This window comes from Schistocerca cancellata, chromosome 1 (genome assembly GCF_023864275.1).
Source record: "Schistocerca cancellata isolate TAMUIC-IGC-003103 chromosome 1, iqSchCanc2.1, whole genome shotgun sequence".
Lineage (NCBI taxonomy): Eukaryota > Metazoa > Arthropoda > Insecta > Orthoptera > Acrididae > Schistocerca > Schistocerca cancellata.
Window position 1 is genome coordinate 345,658,250 of NC_064626.1, and position 18,887 is coordinate 345,677,136.

The following is an 18,887-nucleotide window of genomic DNA, read 5'->3' on the forward strand; positions in this document are numbered from 1 at the left end:
AAGGTAACTACCGCTCACGGTCGTTACAGCGTGTATTGAAAGCAAATCCAATTTTGCCTCCTCATATTGGCTCTAATAACGCCACTCTTACGCGACTGTCAAGAAATTTGAATAGACATGATCTTTCAGATGTAGAAACACAGACGTTTGTTTATGTCCCACAACTCCTTCTTGGTGCTGCGATTTCTATTCCATCACTGTATTTTTTATTGTTGACTACAAAAATACCTTATTTGGCAATGTGTCTTTCCCCAAGTAGTGAGTAGGATTGCATTTGTTATGTATAAACGTCCACGATGGCGTTTTTCTGCAGTTTTGTCAATACAACAAGTATTAAGTGCAAAGTCTGTATCTCATAGATCGCTGCCGGCCCGAGTGGCCAGCACTTTTAGGAGCTTCAGTCTGGAATCGCGCGACCGCTACGGTCGCAGGTTCGAATCCTGCCTCGGCCATGGATGTGTGTGATGTCCTTAGGTTAGTTACGTTTAAGAAGTTCTATGTTGCAGGGGACTGATGACCTCAGAAGTTAAGTCCCATAGTGCTCAGAGCTATTTTTTCATTGATCGCTGTCCCTCTTTCAACTATTTTCATTGTAGATTGTGAGGGATGTGAAACCAAACGTTTCACAAATATCCTTCTAGAATGGCTCGCTGAGAAGCGGCCAGAACAGTGCATTACGCACCGGAATTGGCAGCTCAGTGGCTGCCGGCAAGGCGCGTGAGATCCCCCACAGGTGAGTTGGTGGCGAGAGCAGGGCAGCCCGTCAGTGGCAGAATGCCAGCTATCGGACTATAGAAGCCCGCCTTCAGTAAAGTCTACGTCGCTGAGACGATAAATTCTAACTCTTGTATTTGAAAACCCCACCACAGCGCCTGACGTTATGATGTAAGAGATTTTACCTAAGTGACATACACGTTACAGGTAGTTGAACCTCTCTCTCCACACTGTCCTACCTCGGTGCTCCTCAAGACACGTGACGCTACTAACGAGCTTCCATTGGCTGGCAGATAAGAGTTACAGTATCGGCGCACGCAATATAAGCGGGCGGCGGCCGCAGGTCCCTCAGTGCGAACTCCACGATGGCCCCCCTGCCGACTCTGCTGTTGGTACTGCTGTTCGCCACGGCTGGCCACGCCTCCTCGCTTCCTCGTGCAGGTACGGTGCCTCCCCTACACGTACCACACCTCGTCCCTCAAACCACACATTTCTATTTTCCATTAAACGTCCACGTATCTTTGCCGTAAGTCCAAACTAATAGCAAACGCTCATTATACACTTGCATTTGAAGGTCCGGTTTGGCTTAATCGATTTTTTTTTTTTTACTTATAGTTCCACTCGTTTTCTACATCTAAATTAGCATCTGTACTCCACAAGCGAACGTATGGTGTACGGCGGATGGTACTTTATGTACCACTGTTCTTTAATCCTTTCCTACTGCAGTCGCAAATAGTAAGCGGGAAGAACAATAAGTATTGGTAAGCCTCTAATTTTATCTTCATGGCCTTTTCGTGTGATATGAATAGGAAATGCCGTGTGGCTAGGGCCTACCGTCGCGTAGACCGTTCGCATGGTGCAAGTCTTTCGAGTTGACGCCACTTCAACGACTTGCGTGTCGATGGGGATGAAATGATGATGATAAGGACATCACAATACCCAGTCCCTGAGCTGAGAAAATCTCCGACCCAGCTGGGAATCGAACCTGGGCCTTGAGAAATGACATTCCGTCGCGCTGACCACTCAGCTACCAGAGGCGGACATATGAGTAGGAAGAAGCAATACGTTCGCTGACTCTTCCAGGAAAGTGCGCTCACGAAATTTTAACACTAAGCCGCACTGTGTTTGGCAAGCCTTTGTTGCAGCCTTAGCCGCTGGAGATGAATACCTCCGCGACGCTTTGGCGAGTGTTATTCTAACCTGCGACGAAACACACTGTTCTTCTGTGGCTATCCTCTATCTCCACTATCAGCCTAATATAATATTAAAGTGTCAGTTAAGCAAGGATTTCGTAAGTTGCCTCCTACCTGTCTGGACTACACTTCCTCAGATTTAGCCCAAAGGTCTCTAGTATCTGTCTTACCTAGGATTAGTTTCTTGCGGTTGTTCCACATTTAATTGCTTTGAGTACACACTTCCATATAGTAACTGGATGTGACTGCTTTCAATGCGTGTTCATCAATCTTGTAACCATGTAATTATGGTCATTGTGCCTATTTGTGTACAGTACGTTACATTTGTTTAAATTGAGGCTCAACTGACAGTCCTCTGGAAGAGTTCTTGCATTTCGCTACGGTGTTCTGCGCTTGCCTTTCTTGTATACAACAGTACTATCTGCTAAGTCTCACAAGCTCGCGATGTTTCCCACTAGACCGTTTGCATATGTTATCACCGATTGCCCTAAATACAGAAGTCATTTTCCAATATTTAATTCTCTATACGACTTTAGCCTTCGTGAATTCTACAGTCACCATTACAGACAATTGACATTTTTATACAGGCTGTAAGTTCAGTAATGCAAACATATCTAGTGGCCTAATTCAACACTCAGGATACGTGAGCACCGACTAAGACATAGTAGAGTGAGGGAAGGGATAACAGTCTGGGTGATTTGATGCTGTTTATCAATTTTGTTTTAATCTTATCACCGTCATCATTATCATCATCATCATCATCATCATTAGTTATTCGCAGCCACAGTTGGTAAAAGACCTCGCGATCTTCTCGGATGTGGCTTCTGTATGTTTTGTGATGTCATTTCCTCACCTCTCACTCCACCGCTGTCTCCCTCTCTTTTCTTCTTATCTACTGGAATACAGCAAAGAAAGTCGTAGATCCACAACTATCTCGTCCACTTCAGACTTTTCAGTAATCTGTTTGTTTTCCCGTTCTTCCTGTAATTCATAACTGGGAGCTCTCCACTGGTCGCTGAGAAACCCTCTGTTCTCGAACAGCCTCACATCGCCGTACTTCTTCCACTGCCATAAGTCAAAAATAGTGATACACATTGTACAATTATATCACACTCCGCAAACCACCTAATGGTGTGTGGTGGAGAGTGCTTTTTGTACCACTAACTGAGCCCTCGAATCCTGTTCCACTCTAGAACAGCGCATAGGAAGAATGACTGCCGTAAAGCTCTGTATTGGCTCTAATTTCTCGGATATTCTCCTCATGGTCATTACGCGAGACGTACGTGGAGGGAAGTAATATGTTGTCCAACTGTTTCCGGACAGTGCTCTCTCGAAATTGCAATACAAAACCTCTCCATCATGCATAACGCCTCTCTTGTAACGTCTGCTAATGGAGTTAGTTGAGCATCTCTGCAACGCTCTTGTACCTACTAAACAATCCCGTGACGAAACGTGCCGCTCTTCGTTGGATCTTCTCTCTCTCTCTATATATATATATATATATCTCTTTCTCCTATCACTCCTGTCTGGTAGGTATTCCAAGATGCAAAATAATCAAGAATCTTTTCAACAAGCGCATTATAAGCCACTTCCTTCGTGGATGAGTTACATTTCCTTAATATTATTGCTATGAATCTGAGTCTGGCATCTGGTTTTCCCCCCTGTTTGTTTTATGTGGTCGTTCCACTTACGGTCGCTGTGGGTAGATGCACCTAGAAATTTTACAGTAGATACTGTTTCCAGCGGTTTGTCATCAATAGTGTAGCTATACAGTAGTGGATATATTTTCCTGTGTATGAGCAATATGACACATTTATTTACCTTCAGGGTCAACTTATATTACAAACATAACGGTCCTAACACGCTTCCTTGGTTTACTCCGAAAATTACCTTTACATCTGTCGGTTTTGTTTCGTTAAGAGCGACGTGTTGAGTTCTGCCTGCGAAGAAGTCTTGAATCCAATCGCAAATCTGCTCCGATATATATATATTTTTCACTAAACGGCAGTGTGGTACGGTGTCAAATGCCTTCCTGAAGTCAAGGAACACGGCATCAACCTGAGCACCATTGTGTACGCCACTGTGGATCTCATGGAGGAACAGACCTCAGCGAAATCCAGTTGATTCTTATAGATGAGATTTTCCTTTTCCAAGAATGTCATAATTCATGAAGAAAAAAATGTTCCATAACTCTACAACATTTTTATGCCTCCCGCTTAAGACTTATTGGAATTTTAGTCACAAAGAAATTATTTTTTTTATCGAAATTTTTCGTACATCCACTGTTTTCAACTACCGTAAATATAAAATCTTATACACTGGTTCTATGACTACACTTTTAATTTCTACTATTTCCTCTTCCATGTAGTGGTTATACATAATCTCTCCCGTTTGCGGAACGGATGATGACATCTTATTGTTATATCTTGCCTGTTTCCTGTCTTGGCAGACAGAATATTGTTCTCACTGCAGCGAAATGTCTACCCCTGCAGATACTCAGTATCTATTTTTGCAAGTTCTTTCTGTATCAGTTGGCTCCAACTCTGAACACTTCTGTTCAAATATTGTCACTTCTCATTGCCATCCTTTCCTTTCATAGACTGAACGGCTTTATACACTTCGTCTGCCGCTACTTCTGGAACGCCATTATACTGATTTATATTTATCTGTATATCTAGTTCATCTCTTGGACGTCGTAAGCCTTTAAAACTATCTTCTAATACTTTTACTGTTTTCCATGTCGTCTTACATGATGAAACGTTGCGTCTGTTAACTTAAGGTACTGTCTTATTTTATTCATGCAGTATTTCGCACAGTCTTCATACTTCATATTATTTTCAATTACACACATCAAAAAAAGTAGAGGTCAACATAAACATCATTTCCGCCCCTTTCATTGTTCATGAAAACCACACATTGCATATTGTACCTCCAAACAGCGAGACCTACAGAGGTAGTGGTCCACATTGCTTTATTCACTGGTACCTCTAACACCCAATAGCAGTCCTCTTGCGTTGATGCGTGTCTGTATTTGTCGTGGCACTGATCATGTTCATCAAGGCACTGTTGGTTCAGATTGTATCACTTCTCAACGGCGATTCGGCGTAGATCCCTCAGAATAGTTGGTGGGTCTAGTCGTCCATAAATAGCCTTTTTCAATCTATCCCAGGCATGTTCGATAGTGTTCATGTCAGGAGAACATGCTAGCCACTCTCGTCGAGCGATGTCGTTATCCTGAAGGATGCCATTCACAAGCTGTGCACGATGGGAGCGCGGAATGTCGTCCATGAAGAGGAATGCCTCGTCAATATGCAGCCTATATAGTTGCACTACCGGTTAGAGGATGACATTCACGTATCGTACAGCCGTTACGGCGCCTTCCATGACCACCAGCGGCTTACGTCGGCCCCACATAATGCCACCCCAAAACAGCAGGAAACCTCCACCTTGCTGCACTCACTGGACAGTGTATCTAAGGTGATCAGCCTTATCGGGTTGCCTCCAAGTACATCTCCGACGATTGTCTCGAAGTCATTTGAGACACTCATCGGTGATTCCAATCCTGAGCGGTCCATTCGGCATGTTGGGCCCATCTGTACCGCGGTGCATGGTATCGTGGTTGCAAAGATGGAGTTCGTCATGGACGTCGGGAGTGAAGTCTCGCATTATGCAGCCTATTGTGCACAGTTACACGACGTCCCGTAGCTGCACAAAAAGCATTATTCAACATGGTGGTGTTGCTGTCAGGTTTCCTCCGTGCCGTGATCCGTAGGTAGCGGTCATCCATTGCAGTAGCGAGGCATGTCATCGACAGTTCCTGTCTCTCTGTATCTCCTCCACGTCCGAACAACATCACTTTGGTTCACTCCAAGACACCTGGACAATTTACTTGTCGAGTGCCCTTCCTGGCACAATGTAACAATGCGGACGCGATCGAACAGTGGTATTGATCGTCTAGGCATGGCTGAACTACAGACAACACGAGCCGTGTACGTCCTTCCTGGTGGAATGACTGGAACTGATCGGCTGTCTAATAGGCGCTGCACATGCATGGTTGTTTACATCTTTGCGCGGATTTAGTGACATCTCTGAATAGTCAAAGGGACTGATACAATATCTACACTCAACGTCTATCTTCAGGAATTCTGGAAACCGGGGTGACGCAAAAGTTTTTGTGATATGTGTATTTCTGTTATTAAATTGTCATTTTACTTTCTCTGTTTGACAGAGACATTTTCGAGAAATTCTGTTTAATTCGGTACATGGTATGAAGTTCCTATTATTGTATTCTTGCTCTATTCTCTCTTCCTCCTTTAATAGCTACTCGTCATTGCATTTAAGGGGGTAGGACGTCAAATGGGCCGATTTGGAGCAGGAGAGGCACCACAGTACATTTTAATTCCGACTGTCTATAGTTTTACAAATAAATTCATAAAACTTTGTCAGCATGACCAGGAAGGATTCAGGATTCACACTTATAGCAATGGAAGTTCAAAAATATAGCAAACGAATTTATTTGTTTTAAAGTACTTATTAGCTACATAATTTGTACACTGATAACATTCGTGCCCGCTGCGGTAGTCCATTATCTTTTCCCGTCGGAAAAGTTGTCTTTTCTAAACGAATGTACTTACTGAAACGAAAAAAACCAGATTTGTCATTGTCGCCTTGAATTGTGATTTACTTATTACCATCAGGACTAGGGCACAGTTAGATGTTACTGTGGCCTTAGTGATATACCAAGTAAGAAGCGAGAGCGACATTGTACACTATACACTTCGCGTTTACTACAGTTGTGACGCTGTACTGTACGACGAGTGGTCTGACAACCAGATGTATCTTGTAGAATTTGTATATTCATTGGATTCGTCAGGGTTACCGTCACATAATTTTACATTAAAAGAAAAGGCTACTGTCATATTGTACACCACGGAAACATCATCTGATCCGTGAAATCGTTTTGAACTGACAAGAAGACAGTTTCCTATTGAAATTGCAACTGCGATCACTGTAAGCGATTCGCAGGGACAAACGCTTCGAAGAGCCGGGTTGTATTCACAAAAAAATGGTTCAGATGGCTCTGAGCACTATGGGACTTAACATCTATGGTCATCAGTCCCCTAGAACTTAGAACTACTTAAACCTAACTAACCTAAGGACAGCACACAACACCCAGCCATCACGAGGCAGAGAAAATCCCTGATCCCGCCGGGAATCGAACCCGGGAACCCGGGCGTGGGAAGCGAGAACGCTACCGCACGACCACGAGATGCGGGCGGTTGTATTTACCAAATCCCATCTTTACTTACAGACAACTGTACATAGTATTTTCAAGGGTACATAAATCACCAAACAATTCTATACCCCGTAAGAAAATGAAAAACAAAAGGAACACGAAAATTACATTTCGTTGAGACCGTGATACTGTAAGGCTCTGTTAGGAGTTTTGTTGAAAATTATATACACGGAAATATATTACTATACAAAGATGTATAATCAATTCGTGATTATTATTTCACATTGTTCGGTTCAGTTTTTAAAATGTTTTCTGCTCATTCCCACAGCTACTGTTCCCAACGCCTACACTTACTACAATACAGTGGAAAGCATTTTTCAGGAAGTTATCAAACAACATAATATCCGATACCTCTCTCTCATTTCAAAAATGGTTCAAATGGCTCTGAGCACTATGGGACTTAACATCTGAGGTCATCAGTCCCCTAGAACTTAGGACTACTTAAACCTAACTAACCTAAGGACATCACACACATCCATGCTCGAGTCAGGATTCGAACCTGCGACCGTAGCAGTCCCGCTGTTCCGGACTGCGCGCCTAGAACCACTAGACCACCGCGACCGGCCCTCGCATTTCAGGTTTATCAGCGGAACAGTATTTTTAAGCTCCAATCATCTGTGCATTATCTGTTTCGGTAATTAGTATTCTGTTTACAGATTTCCCCTCAGTCGTAATGAGAATCCAAGACATACAAGGAAAATTTTGGACCAGTGCTAAGGAGAGATGGAGCTGCAACTCCGTTTAAAGTGCACGATGTCCACGCGTGTCACGCTTACATACAAATTAAGACACTTGAATTCTTCCTTCCCTGCGACTTTTGCACACTCCGTCAATAATATTGCGCTCGCCACGCAAAATAATCCTCATTATATACCAAAGTTTCGCACTGTGGCTTCAACAAGATAGAGTTGTATCCTGTATACCGAATATTAGCTCCAAAAACTAAAAACTAATAACACAGCTTTCATAGGTAATGTTCGCTACCTCATGTTGGCTTCTGTTCCCTCTAGTACAAACGATTCTACCCTTATAAAAGGGAATGTTGGGGAATTTTTGGCAAAGCTCATTCGCATGTGTTCGCTTTCATTCACTCCATTGTAAACTAGGCCTTACGTGCTTGAAATTGCTGTCTGTGTGAGTGGTTCACCGAGTCTCGCACTTGGCGGGCAGGTATGTACAAACCGCTGTTACAAGCTGTTCTTCGGGCGGCAAAAACGTGCAACTTCAACATTTTTTATAAAACACTTGCAGTGCCTCTTAGCAGCCAAAATCTTGGCAATGCATTTCTTTAGTTGACTTCTTCCTGTGTAAAAGATTTGATGGTAACTTTCGATATGTCTTGTAGGACCATTCCGTTGTTAAGTGCTCACCAATCTCACTCAATAAGATTGTATCGCAATGGCATGATTTTGTGTGGTATGATTTCGCCGTAATTGTATTTACTGTAAAAGTAAAATGAAAATCCGTTTATCTGCAGCTTTTTAGTTTTCCTTCAGGTAAGACTGGAACTCTTTCGCATCAAATAAAGTACCTAGAAATAACAGAAAACCTGTCTTGCCAAGGTGGCCAGTATCTTCACATAATAATTAAAGTAGCTAATAGATACCTACTTCGTCACTTATTATTTACTAATATAGATCAAAAGTAGTGACACACATTCGTTGTAGACTTTACATTTCGACATATCGGAAGCCTAGTTTTGAAGACATCGCTTATTTTGTCCATTGCTTTCAACCATCCGAAACGGAAAATTATTGTAAACTAGTTGTATGACTACATTTTTAATTTAAACTGTTTTATCTTCTATGTAGCGATTACACATATTCTTTCCCGTTTACGTTATGGATGCCGATATCTCCTTTCCTGCCTCTCTCCTCTCTTGAGAGATAGAACACTGTTCACGCTGCAAGGAAATGTGTTACTCCGCAGACAATATACACAACTCTTGCAACTTCACCTTGTTTCTCCATGTTGTTCGTGGTCTTCCAATTGGTCTTGGTCCAGATTCTGTCCATTCTAGGGCTCTTCTGGAAGTCTTTCTAAAGCCACTCCTTTCTCATGGCCAAAATATTTATGCCTGTTTGTAGCCATACTTTCTTTTAGGGGATTGATCTGAAGGATGTTTCGTATCTTCTAATTTCTTATCATGTCCCTTCTCGTCTTATCCAGAATTCCTCGTAGAAACGCATCTCTGCTGCTTGCTTTTTCCTCAGCTCTGTCTTTTTCCAAGTCCAACACTGTGATCCATACGTCAAAAGTGGTAGATAACATGACTTGTATACCATGATCTTTGCTTTGGCGGGTATTTTCCTATTTCTAATTATGTTCCATATACAATAACCAAATTTTTATTAATTTTATATTCTTTCCAAAATTTAGTCCTTGGTTAATTTGCATTCTAGATACTCGGAAGCGTCTGCTTTTTTTAATAATTTTTCCATTGCAACTTAAATTCTTAATGTTTTTCATTTGTCCTGCTGATTTTCACTACCTCCTTTTTGTTACACTTAATTCCATGGCTTATTCCTCAATTACTCTCTGCCAGACGTTTAACTTTTCTTCCAGTTTGTGCGCAGTTTCTTCCCAAATCATCACAACGTCAATATATGCTACGACTTTCCCATTATATCCTGTTGACCCCTGGCGAACTTTCCTTATGATGTGGTCCATGACTATATTAAAAAGCACTAGTGAGAACACACATCCTTCCCGAACTCCTCTGTCCGTTCTAAAGCATTCTGATTTTTTGCCATTCATTAAAACATATTTCAGTCCTTTATTGCATATGTTTCTGATTCTGAGTTGCATTCTTTTTGACCGTTCCAATATGTTCTCAGTGAGCCATATATCATCCCTTCTGACATCATCATAAGCCTTTTTAGGCCTATAAATTCAGTTACCATACCTTTCCCAAATCCCCATTTCTTTTCTGCAACTGTCTGGCTGTAAATATGTCTGTAGTTGATTTTTCGGGTTGTATTCCTTGTTGTTTTTCTCCTAATTGTGGTTATATCTTATTCTTGATTCCCTGTGAGTTATCTTTCTGTAAATCTGCTTGCAGTGGTACAGTAGTACTATCTCACGGTGCACCTTGTTACCCTTGTTTAAAGATTCGTATAGCAACTGCCTTTGTCCAATCATCAGGAATCTTTCGATACGTCCAAACACTATTCTGTACAGATACTGGATTCCGTTTGGTCCTATACCTTTGTACATTCTAGCGTGATGTCTTCTAACCTAGGAGCTTTGCCACTTGTCATTTAAAATAGAGCTTTCTCTGCATCCAACATCTACAGATCTTCTCTTTCTATTTCCTCAATGAAGGCACGAGTTTTCCTTTTATGTTGATGCCTTTTGAAGTATTTTGTTTTTGGATCCTTCTGTTACCTAACATGCAGCGTAACATCTTGTTGTCATCTGTAAATTCTCTACTACATCTTTCGTGAATTTTTCCCGAGACATCTTGTTGGTCAGTGCCCTCATTTTCCTTGATGCTCTGCTTACTCGTTCCCATTTATCTCCATTATGTTCCGTTCTGTTTTTGAACCCTCCTCTCCTTGCGTTATTCTCCTTCTTGACTTCTTCTGCAGTTTTTTCATTCCATCGTGAAGTCTCTTTGTGTCTGATTTTTGTTGATGTACTTCCTTGACTAAGGCCAGTTCCAACCTCCTCCATTCTTCTGCTCTTCATCCTTCCTCTCATCTATAGGAAGCAGTGCCTTAATCTTCTCCTCGAATATGTCCTGTATTTCTTTATCTTTCAGTTCCGAGAGCTTTACTTTAGCCTTTCTCTTTCCTCCATATGCATCTTTTCTAAATTTTTCTCTTCCTTCATTTATTATTATATTGGGTACTATGGATTTCTGTTCCAAGCTCCAACTGTATCTGTCAGACATGTGGCTATCTCATTTCTTATATCGTCCATTACCAATTATTCATGAATTTCTCAGACGTGTGTCTAGCAATATCCACATTTCTGAGATCTTTTCTGTGACTGTTTCATACCTACTTCTATCCTTGCTAACTAAGACTTCTACAACCACAGTCGTGTTATATTTTAGAGAATATTCCAGTTTAGTGAAAAACTCACCCTTCTCGTCTCTTTCACATTTTATCAGAGGAGGATAAACCTGGTCTACATCAAGATTATTTCCTTCTATAATTAAGTTCAATTATTCTGTCCCTTACACTTTAAGTACCCCTTTCTCCAGGTCTGTAGCTGCTATTATTGCGACATCATTTCTTCTGTTGTCTCTTCCTAATCACCTCTTTTTCTTACTTAACTTAGTACCATTATCAGTGCGTTCCCTTCTGTAATTATCTGTGTGATTTCCAGGAGTCTTGCATCCTTTCATAAGAATACAGTATTAGTAGTCCCAATACTTACAAATTTTTTGGAGAAATCTCTCCTTCATGGGAACCATGTTGGCCGAGATAACTGGCAGCTCTTGTCAAAGGCTTTGTCACTTGCGGTATTGGTTTCGATCCGAGGTTCGTTTGCTTGTTCAAAGGAAATGGATTGCACACTAATGAATGGCTGAGCCTATCGTACCTTCATCGTAGTCACAATGGCCCTCTCTTTCTGGGCTCCTGTAGGATCTCCACAACTACGGTCTCGGAACAAACGCAGACCCCGCAGCACTTTGACCCCATTGGCAATCCCCTGCTTCTTGCCGTTGTGCATCTCCCACGACTTGGACGATGGGTTGGACCAGTAGAAGACCTTCCTTCGTAGGTCGATCGTTTTTATACAACTCATCTGCCACTACTTCTGGAATATTATCGTTTTCATTAGTACTTACCTGGGTATCAAACACGTATCTTAATATTATGAACAATTAAAGCAATCTTGGAGTGTTCATATTATTGCCTCCGCCACGTTAATTGATGAAATGTTCTATCTGTAAGGACTAGATAAAGTTTCTGATACATTTCTTCACACTTCATGTTGCCTTAAATTATTCCTCTTTATAATTTTTCATTTTATCTTCTCTAATTCATGGGGACATTTAGTTTTGCTTAAGCATGTGGTATCAAGTTAATATTACTATTGTCCTTTACATTCTTCGTATCTGCTACATATCTGATGTTTTAGATTTGATAATTACCCCATTCCGCTATGTTCGTATTTCCTTTAGTTTCTGATACCCTCAACTTGTCGCTTAGTTTGATATCGGCAAATTGTCTTAATATCCATATTTGTGATAAGTCTTCTAGTTTAATTACTATATAAGATTAAACCCCCCCATGAACCATGGACATTGCCGTTGGTGGGGAGGCTTGCGTGCCTCAGCGATACAGATAGCCGTACCGTAGGTACAACCACAACGGAGGGGTATCTGTTGAGAGGCCAGACAAACATGTGGTTCCTGAAGAGGAACAGCAGCCTTTTCAGTAGTTGCAAGGGCAACATTCTGGATGATTGACTGATCTGGCCTTGTAACAATAACCAAAACGGCCTTGCTGTGCTGGTACTGCGAACGCCTGAAAGCAAGGGGAAACTACAGCCGTAATTTTTCCCGAGGGCATGCAGCTTTACTGTATGGTTAAATGATGATGGCGTCCTCTTGGGTAAAATGTTCCGGAGGTAAAATAGTCCCCCATTCGGATCTCCGGGCGGCGACTGCTCAGGAGGACGTCGTTGTCAGGAGAAAGAAAACTTGCGTTCTACGGATCGGAGCGTGGAATGTCAGATCCCTTAATCGGGCAGGTAGGTTAGAAAATTTAAAAAGGGAAATGGATAGTTTAAAGTTAGATATAGTGGGAATTAGTGAAGTTCGGTGGCAGGAGGAACAAGACTTCTAGTCAGGTGAATACAGGGTTATAAATACAAAATCAAATAGGGTTAATGCAGGAGTAGGTTTAATAATGAATAAAAAAATAGGAGTGCGGGTAAGCTACTACAAACAGCATAGTGAACGTATTATTGTGACCGAGATAGACACGAAGCCCATGCCTACTACAGTAGTACAAGTTTATATGCCAACTAGCTCTGCAGATGATGAAGAAATTGAAGAAATGTATGACTAGATAAAAGAAATTATTCAGGCAGTGAAGGGAGACGAAAATTTAATAGTCATGGGTGACTGGAATTCGAGCGTAGGAAAAGGGAGAGAACGAAACATAGTAGGTGAATATGGATTGGGGGTAAGAAAAGAAAGAGGAAGCAGTCTGGTAGAATTTCGCACAGAACATAACTTAATCACAGCTAACACTTGGTTCAAGAATCATAAAAGAAGGTTGTATACATGGAAGAATCCTGGAGATTCTTCCATGTATACAACCTACTAAAAGGTATCAGATATGTTATATAATCGTAAGACAGAGATTTAGGAACCAGGTTTTAAATTGTAAGACATTTCCAGGGGCAGATGTGGACTCTGACCACAATATATTGGTTATGAACTGTAGACTAAAACTGAAGAAACTGCAAAAAGGTGGGAATTTAAGAGGATGGGACCTGGATTCACTGACTAAACCAGAGGTTGTACAGAGTTTCAGGGAGAGCATAAGGGAGCAAATGACAGGAATGGGGGAAAGAAATACAGTAGAAGAAGAATGGGTAGCTTTGAGGGATGAAGTAGTGAAGGCAGCAGAGGATCAAGTAGGTAAAAAGACGAGGGCTAGTAGAAATCCTTGGGTAACAGAAGAAATATTGAATTTGATTGATGAAAGGAGAAAATATAAAAATGCAGTAAATGAAGCAGGCAAAAAGTAATACAAACGTCTCAAAAATGAGATCGACAGGAAGTGCAAAATGGCTAAGCAGGGATGACTAGAGGACAAATTTAAGGATGTAGAGGCTTATCTCACGAGGAGTAAGATAGATACCGCCTCCAGGAAAATTAAAGAGACCTTTGCAGAAAAGAGAACCACTTGCATGAATATCAAGAGCTCAGATGGAAACCCAGTTCTAAGCAAAGAAGGGAAAGCAGAAAGGTGGAAGGAGTATATAGAGGGTCTATACAGGGGCGATGTTCTTGAGGACAATATTATGGAAATGGAAGAGGATGTAGATGAAGATGAAATGGGAGATACGATACTGCGTGAAGAGTTTGACAGAGCACTGAAAGACCTGAGTCGAAACAAGGCCCCCGGAGTAGACAACATTCCATTGGAACTAATGACGGCCTTGGGAGTGCCAGTCCTGACAAAACTCTACCATCTGGTGAGCAAGATGTATGAGACAGGCAAAGTACTGTCAGACGTCAAGAAGTATATAATAATTCCAATCCCAAAGAAAGCAGTTGTTGACAGATGTGAAAATTACCGAACAATCAGTTTAATAAGCCAAAGCTGCAAAATACTAACGCGAATTCTTTACAGACGAATGGAAAAAGCTGTAGAAGCCGACCTCGGGGAAGATCAGTTTGGATTCCGTAGAAATGTTGGAACACGTGAGGAAATACTGACCCTACGACTTATCTTAGAAGAAAGATTAAGGAGCCGGCCGCGGTGGTGTAGCGGTTCTGGCGCTGCAGTCCGGAACCGCGGGACTGCTACGGTCGCAGGTTCTAATCCTGCCTCGGGCATGGGTGTGTGTGCTGTCCTTAGGTTAGTTAGGTTTAAGTAGTTCTAAGTTCTAGGGGACTTATGACCTAAGATGTTGAGTCCTATAGTGCTCAGAGCCATTTGAACCAAAGATTAAGGAAAGGCAAACCTACGTTTCTAGCAATTGTAGACTTAGAGAAAGCTTTTGATAATGCTGACTGGAATGCTCTCTTTTAAATTTTAAAGGTGGCAGGGGTAAAATACAGGGAGCGAAAGGCTATTTACAATTTGTACAGAAACCAGATGGCAGTTCTAAGAGTCGAGGGGCATGAAAGGGAAGCAGTCGTTGGGAAGGGAGTGAGACAGGGTTGTAGCCTCTCCCCGATGTTATTCAATCTGTATATTGAGCAAGCAGTAAATGAAACAAAAGAAAAGTTAATCATTTGTATATCACAGCATCTTCTTCCTGTCTTCGTGGTCTAGCAATTTGAATGACCAGTAGTGTAGTACAGGCAGACTTGTATTTTCGGCTGAACCCTTGTAAGCCAGAAAGGTCGCTCGTCCTGTGGTGACGTCGGCAACATATGCGTTGGTGGGTCGTCACGGCGGGTCGTGTGGTAGCGGCAGACGCGGCATCGAGTCGGCAGCCCATGCTCGGGTGCGGTATCAGCGTTGTCGCTCTGTGTTGCCGTAGCCGGAACACAGGTATCGCGGTGACGGGAGGCAGATCCAAACAATGGGTGGGGAGCACCACGTCATCTTGCTGCCCCGCGCTGCCTCCAGTATTGTCCTCTACCGTTCTCACCACTCTCTAAGCTCACAGACCCTTGAAACTTTCTTCCTTTCATTGGAAGACTAAATCTGCACTGCCTCCCAATGACTAAACGCTGTTCCATAACCACGCTTCCAATGCAGGTTCGGAATTTTGTATCCGATGTGAAGTGGTGTGTGACACAGGAATTGGAATCAATCTCACTTTTTCACTGTCAGGCTGTTCCCTGCGTTGGTCGCATATTGTTCCGTTGTTTGTCCCCATTCCTTAGTTGCCACACAACACTTCTTTGTAACGGCTATATCTGCATGAGGCCTGGATAGCCTCATGTTCGTGCTTCGTCTAAGAATCTGCTGCTCTTTAATTTCACACGCCTCCATCTGCGAATCCTTAGCACTTTGTATCTGCACTCCATCCCATTGTCTGCAGGATCCTCTCAATTATCAGCACGTTTTGCATTTTCTGCCAGGTTCTTCACAATGCGCCCTTTCTTAAGCGAGGCTAGGGCATCCACCGAGCTATCCCCTGCGTGTGTGCAGAAGGCGTCTCTGGCACTCACTCTATGGGGTTCGAATTTCCCTCATGCTGGTCCGCTGGCGCTGTGAGTCGTGAGCTGTGTGGACGTCTCACAAGTGACTGAACGTCGCTGCAACGATTACGAAACTAACAAAGCAGCTTCATGGTATAGTCGACGTCCTAATGTACAATTTCGATATTTGATATCCTTCCTAGTTTATAACTTTGGTGGCCAGCTGTGTATTACATTCTTTTTGACATCTAATTGTCTTTGATTCTCTCTTGCGTAGGTTAACCTGTTTTGTGATTTTAGATGAAACAACAGCAAACACTTGCTCTGACTTCGGTACAAATCTGAAGTAAACGAATTTGAAACAGTGAACTAGAGTGTGCAAATACTTTCACAGTATTCTGTACTGTAATCTTTTTGCAGCCTATTGTGAAACTAACTTATCAGTGCAGTTAGAATGACATTTCTATTCAAATTTCAGGCTGCTCGGTGGACGTGAACAGATCCAAGATGCCCTCCCCACAGCCGCTGCTGCTGAAGCCCGGCGGAAGCAAAGACGTGCACGGCTTCGTCACGCCGGACTCCTCGGGGGTGATCTCGCTCAGCCAGAACCAGCAGATCATCGTCGCGTGTCCCGGCAACATCATCCAGGTCACGAAACAGCCGCAAGCGACAGCCTCCTGTGTCTCCGGCTCCACTTTTTCCATCAATGGGAAGTCGTACAACTTCACTGATCTCGCATGCAAGTCCAAGCCGAAGCCGTCGGAGCGGATTCCGGCCCAATCGGCCCAATCGTGCGGCAGCAGAGGCCAGTACCAGGTGGTCCAGCTGGGCTTCCAGGTCGGCTCCGACTTCTACACGCTCATCGACGCCTGCTTCGACAATCGCTCCTACAGCACGGTGTACGACCACTTCACGATGGTCGCCGAAATAGGGGGCAAACAGAACGATTCCAGCAGGCCCAAGAAATGGTTACGTGGCACCTTCTTCAGCAACATTGACATGGAGTATTATTACAATAGAACCACCCAAGTCAACACGGTCGGCAGGCTGCTGGGGGACCCTAAGCTCGGGTCAACGTACATTTCTGAAATAAACTCCACTTCTGCAAGGGAAAACTACTTCCTTTCCAAAGGACACCTCACTGCTAGGACTGATTTCAGTCTCGTCGCGCAGAGGTACGTCACGTTCTTCTACATGAACTCTGCGCCGCAGTGGCAAACATTCAATGGTGGCAACTGGGAAACCATGGAGGACAATGTACGTTCCTATGCTGCGAATAACGGAACCGAGCTGGAAATCTACACGGGTACGCACGGTATCACAACGCTGCCCAGCAAGACGAATTACAAGACGCAGTTGTTTCTTTGTATTGACGGCGGCAACTACATCCCAGTGCCGAAGCTCTTCTGGAAGATTGTGTACAAGGCGGTTACTAAGGCAGCTGTAGTGTTCCTGGGTGTAAACAACCCGTACATTAAGAACCCTGGCTCTGACTACTACATCTGCAAAAACGTATGCCCCAATATCACCTGGATAAAATGGAAGCCCAAAAGCCAGAAGAACGGCTACTCGTACTGCTGTGAATATGCAGACTTCAAGAAATCTGTGGCCGACGCACCCAGCCTCAGCGTTACCTCTCTGCTTACGTAATGGTCTCAACTGGAAGGCAGTTCGAATTATCTTCAAAAACCGCATGGAAGTCACACCAAACGAAAATCGCATTCAAAACGTCTACGGGATCCAACAAGAAATGTAAATACATCTGCAACTCTTTATTTCGGTTAGTTCACAGTCTTTGAACTTTGGCGATATCCATATTTTAATTGTATTTTCTTTGAGCCTTCTTTGAAGACATAAGCCTAAAGTTAAGAGATAATTGTGGCTTTTGATTTACATATTCCACCTCTCTCTCTGAAATTTATTTCTACCAGTTTCAGTAAACCTGTCCAGTACGAATAATTTTGTTCCATTTATGACACGTTTATTTTAGAGTAAGTTTTATTTTTAGATGACAGCATGAGAATGCTAGACTTTATGTATATATGATATATAAAACACAGCAAATTTCACAGTTTTATCCGATTTTACGCTTTAGTTGTATGATTACAGGACAAGGTTAGAGTGGAAAAAACAAGATGAGTGTAAATAACAGCAAAATCTATGTAACGTATTTCTTAACCTAAACATTATCTGTATGTATGCATTTAAGAAAAATAAAAGAAAATATCCACTGATTATGCCACAAATGTCGTGAAACATATTTTTGTGTAAAAAACCATATTTTGTGTACTTTCAGAAAGGCGGACCCATCTTTAATTCATTCTTACTTCCTGCAAGTACGGAAATTGAGCTCAAAACTACAATATGAATGAAAATATATGCATATTTTAACATTTAATTTTACATCATCGTGTTATACAAAGTACTGTTATTAGATGTCAGTCCTTGAGACTAAGTGTTTCTCCTGCGTGTTGAATTAATTGTATAGCGACTGGGTAAGAGAAAATTCCGTGACATTTGAGTCTGAATTTTCCATTTACTCCCTCTCTTAGGGTAAACGGTTGCCGGAAGACAGATTACGCGAGGATGTGCTGTAGATAGAACAGGAAACAAAGAATGTGATTTTATGCCTGGAATTATTAAGCGAACAGGACCTGTTGAGTAGGAGAGTTGCGCTTAGTATTTCTCCGTATTTTGCGTATTTTACTCTTATGAAGCCGAAACATGTGTACTTGTTACTAGTGGAAGTCATCCGGAAAGTCAACATCGGTTACATACCGGGTATCATCCTGTATGTCGAATTTAGTCAATGGGCCGTCGACCATTTCTTTCTACTTACTTAGGCGTCATACTCCTCAATAATCCGCTAGTACTTTCTCCCATATAGTCAGGT

At 42.4% G+C, this 18,887-nt stretch overlaps 1 protein-coding gene across 1 annotated transcript; it reads left to right on the forward strand.

The window, feature by feature from the left end:
• Nucleotides 1-1,079: 1,079 nt before the first annotated feature.
• LOC126175108 (uncharacterized) lies at nt 1,080-17,938 on the forward strand. The gene is made up of 2 exons (XM_049921700.1): nt 1,080-1,155; nt 16,473-17,938. The coding sequence occupies exons 1-2, from the start codon at nt 1,080-1,082 to the stop codon at nt 17,642-17,644; spliced, it is 1,248 nt and encodes a 415-aa protein (XP_049777657.1). The 3' UTR covers nt 17,645-17,938.
• The last annotated feature ends 949 nt before the right edge of the window (nt 17,939-18,887 follow it).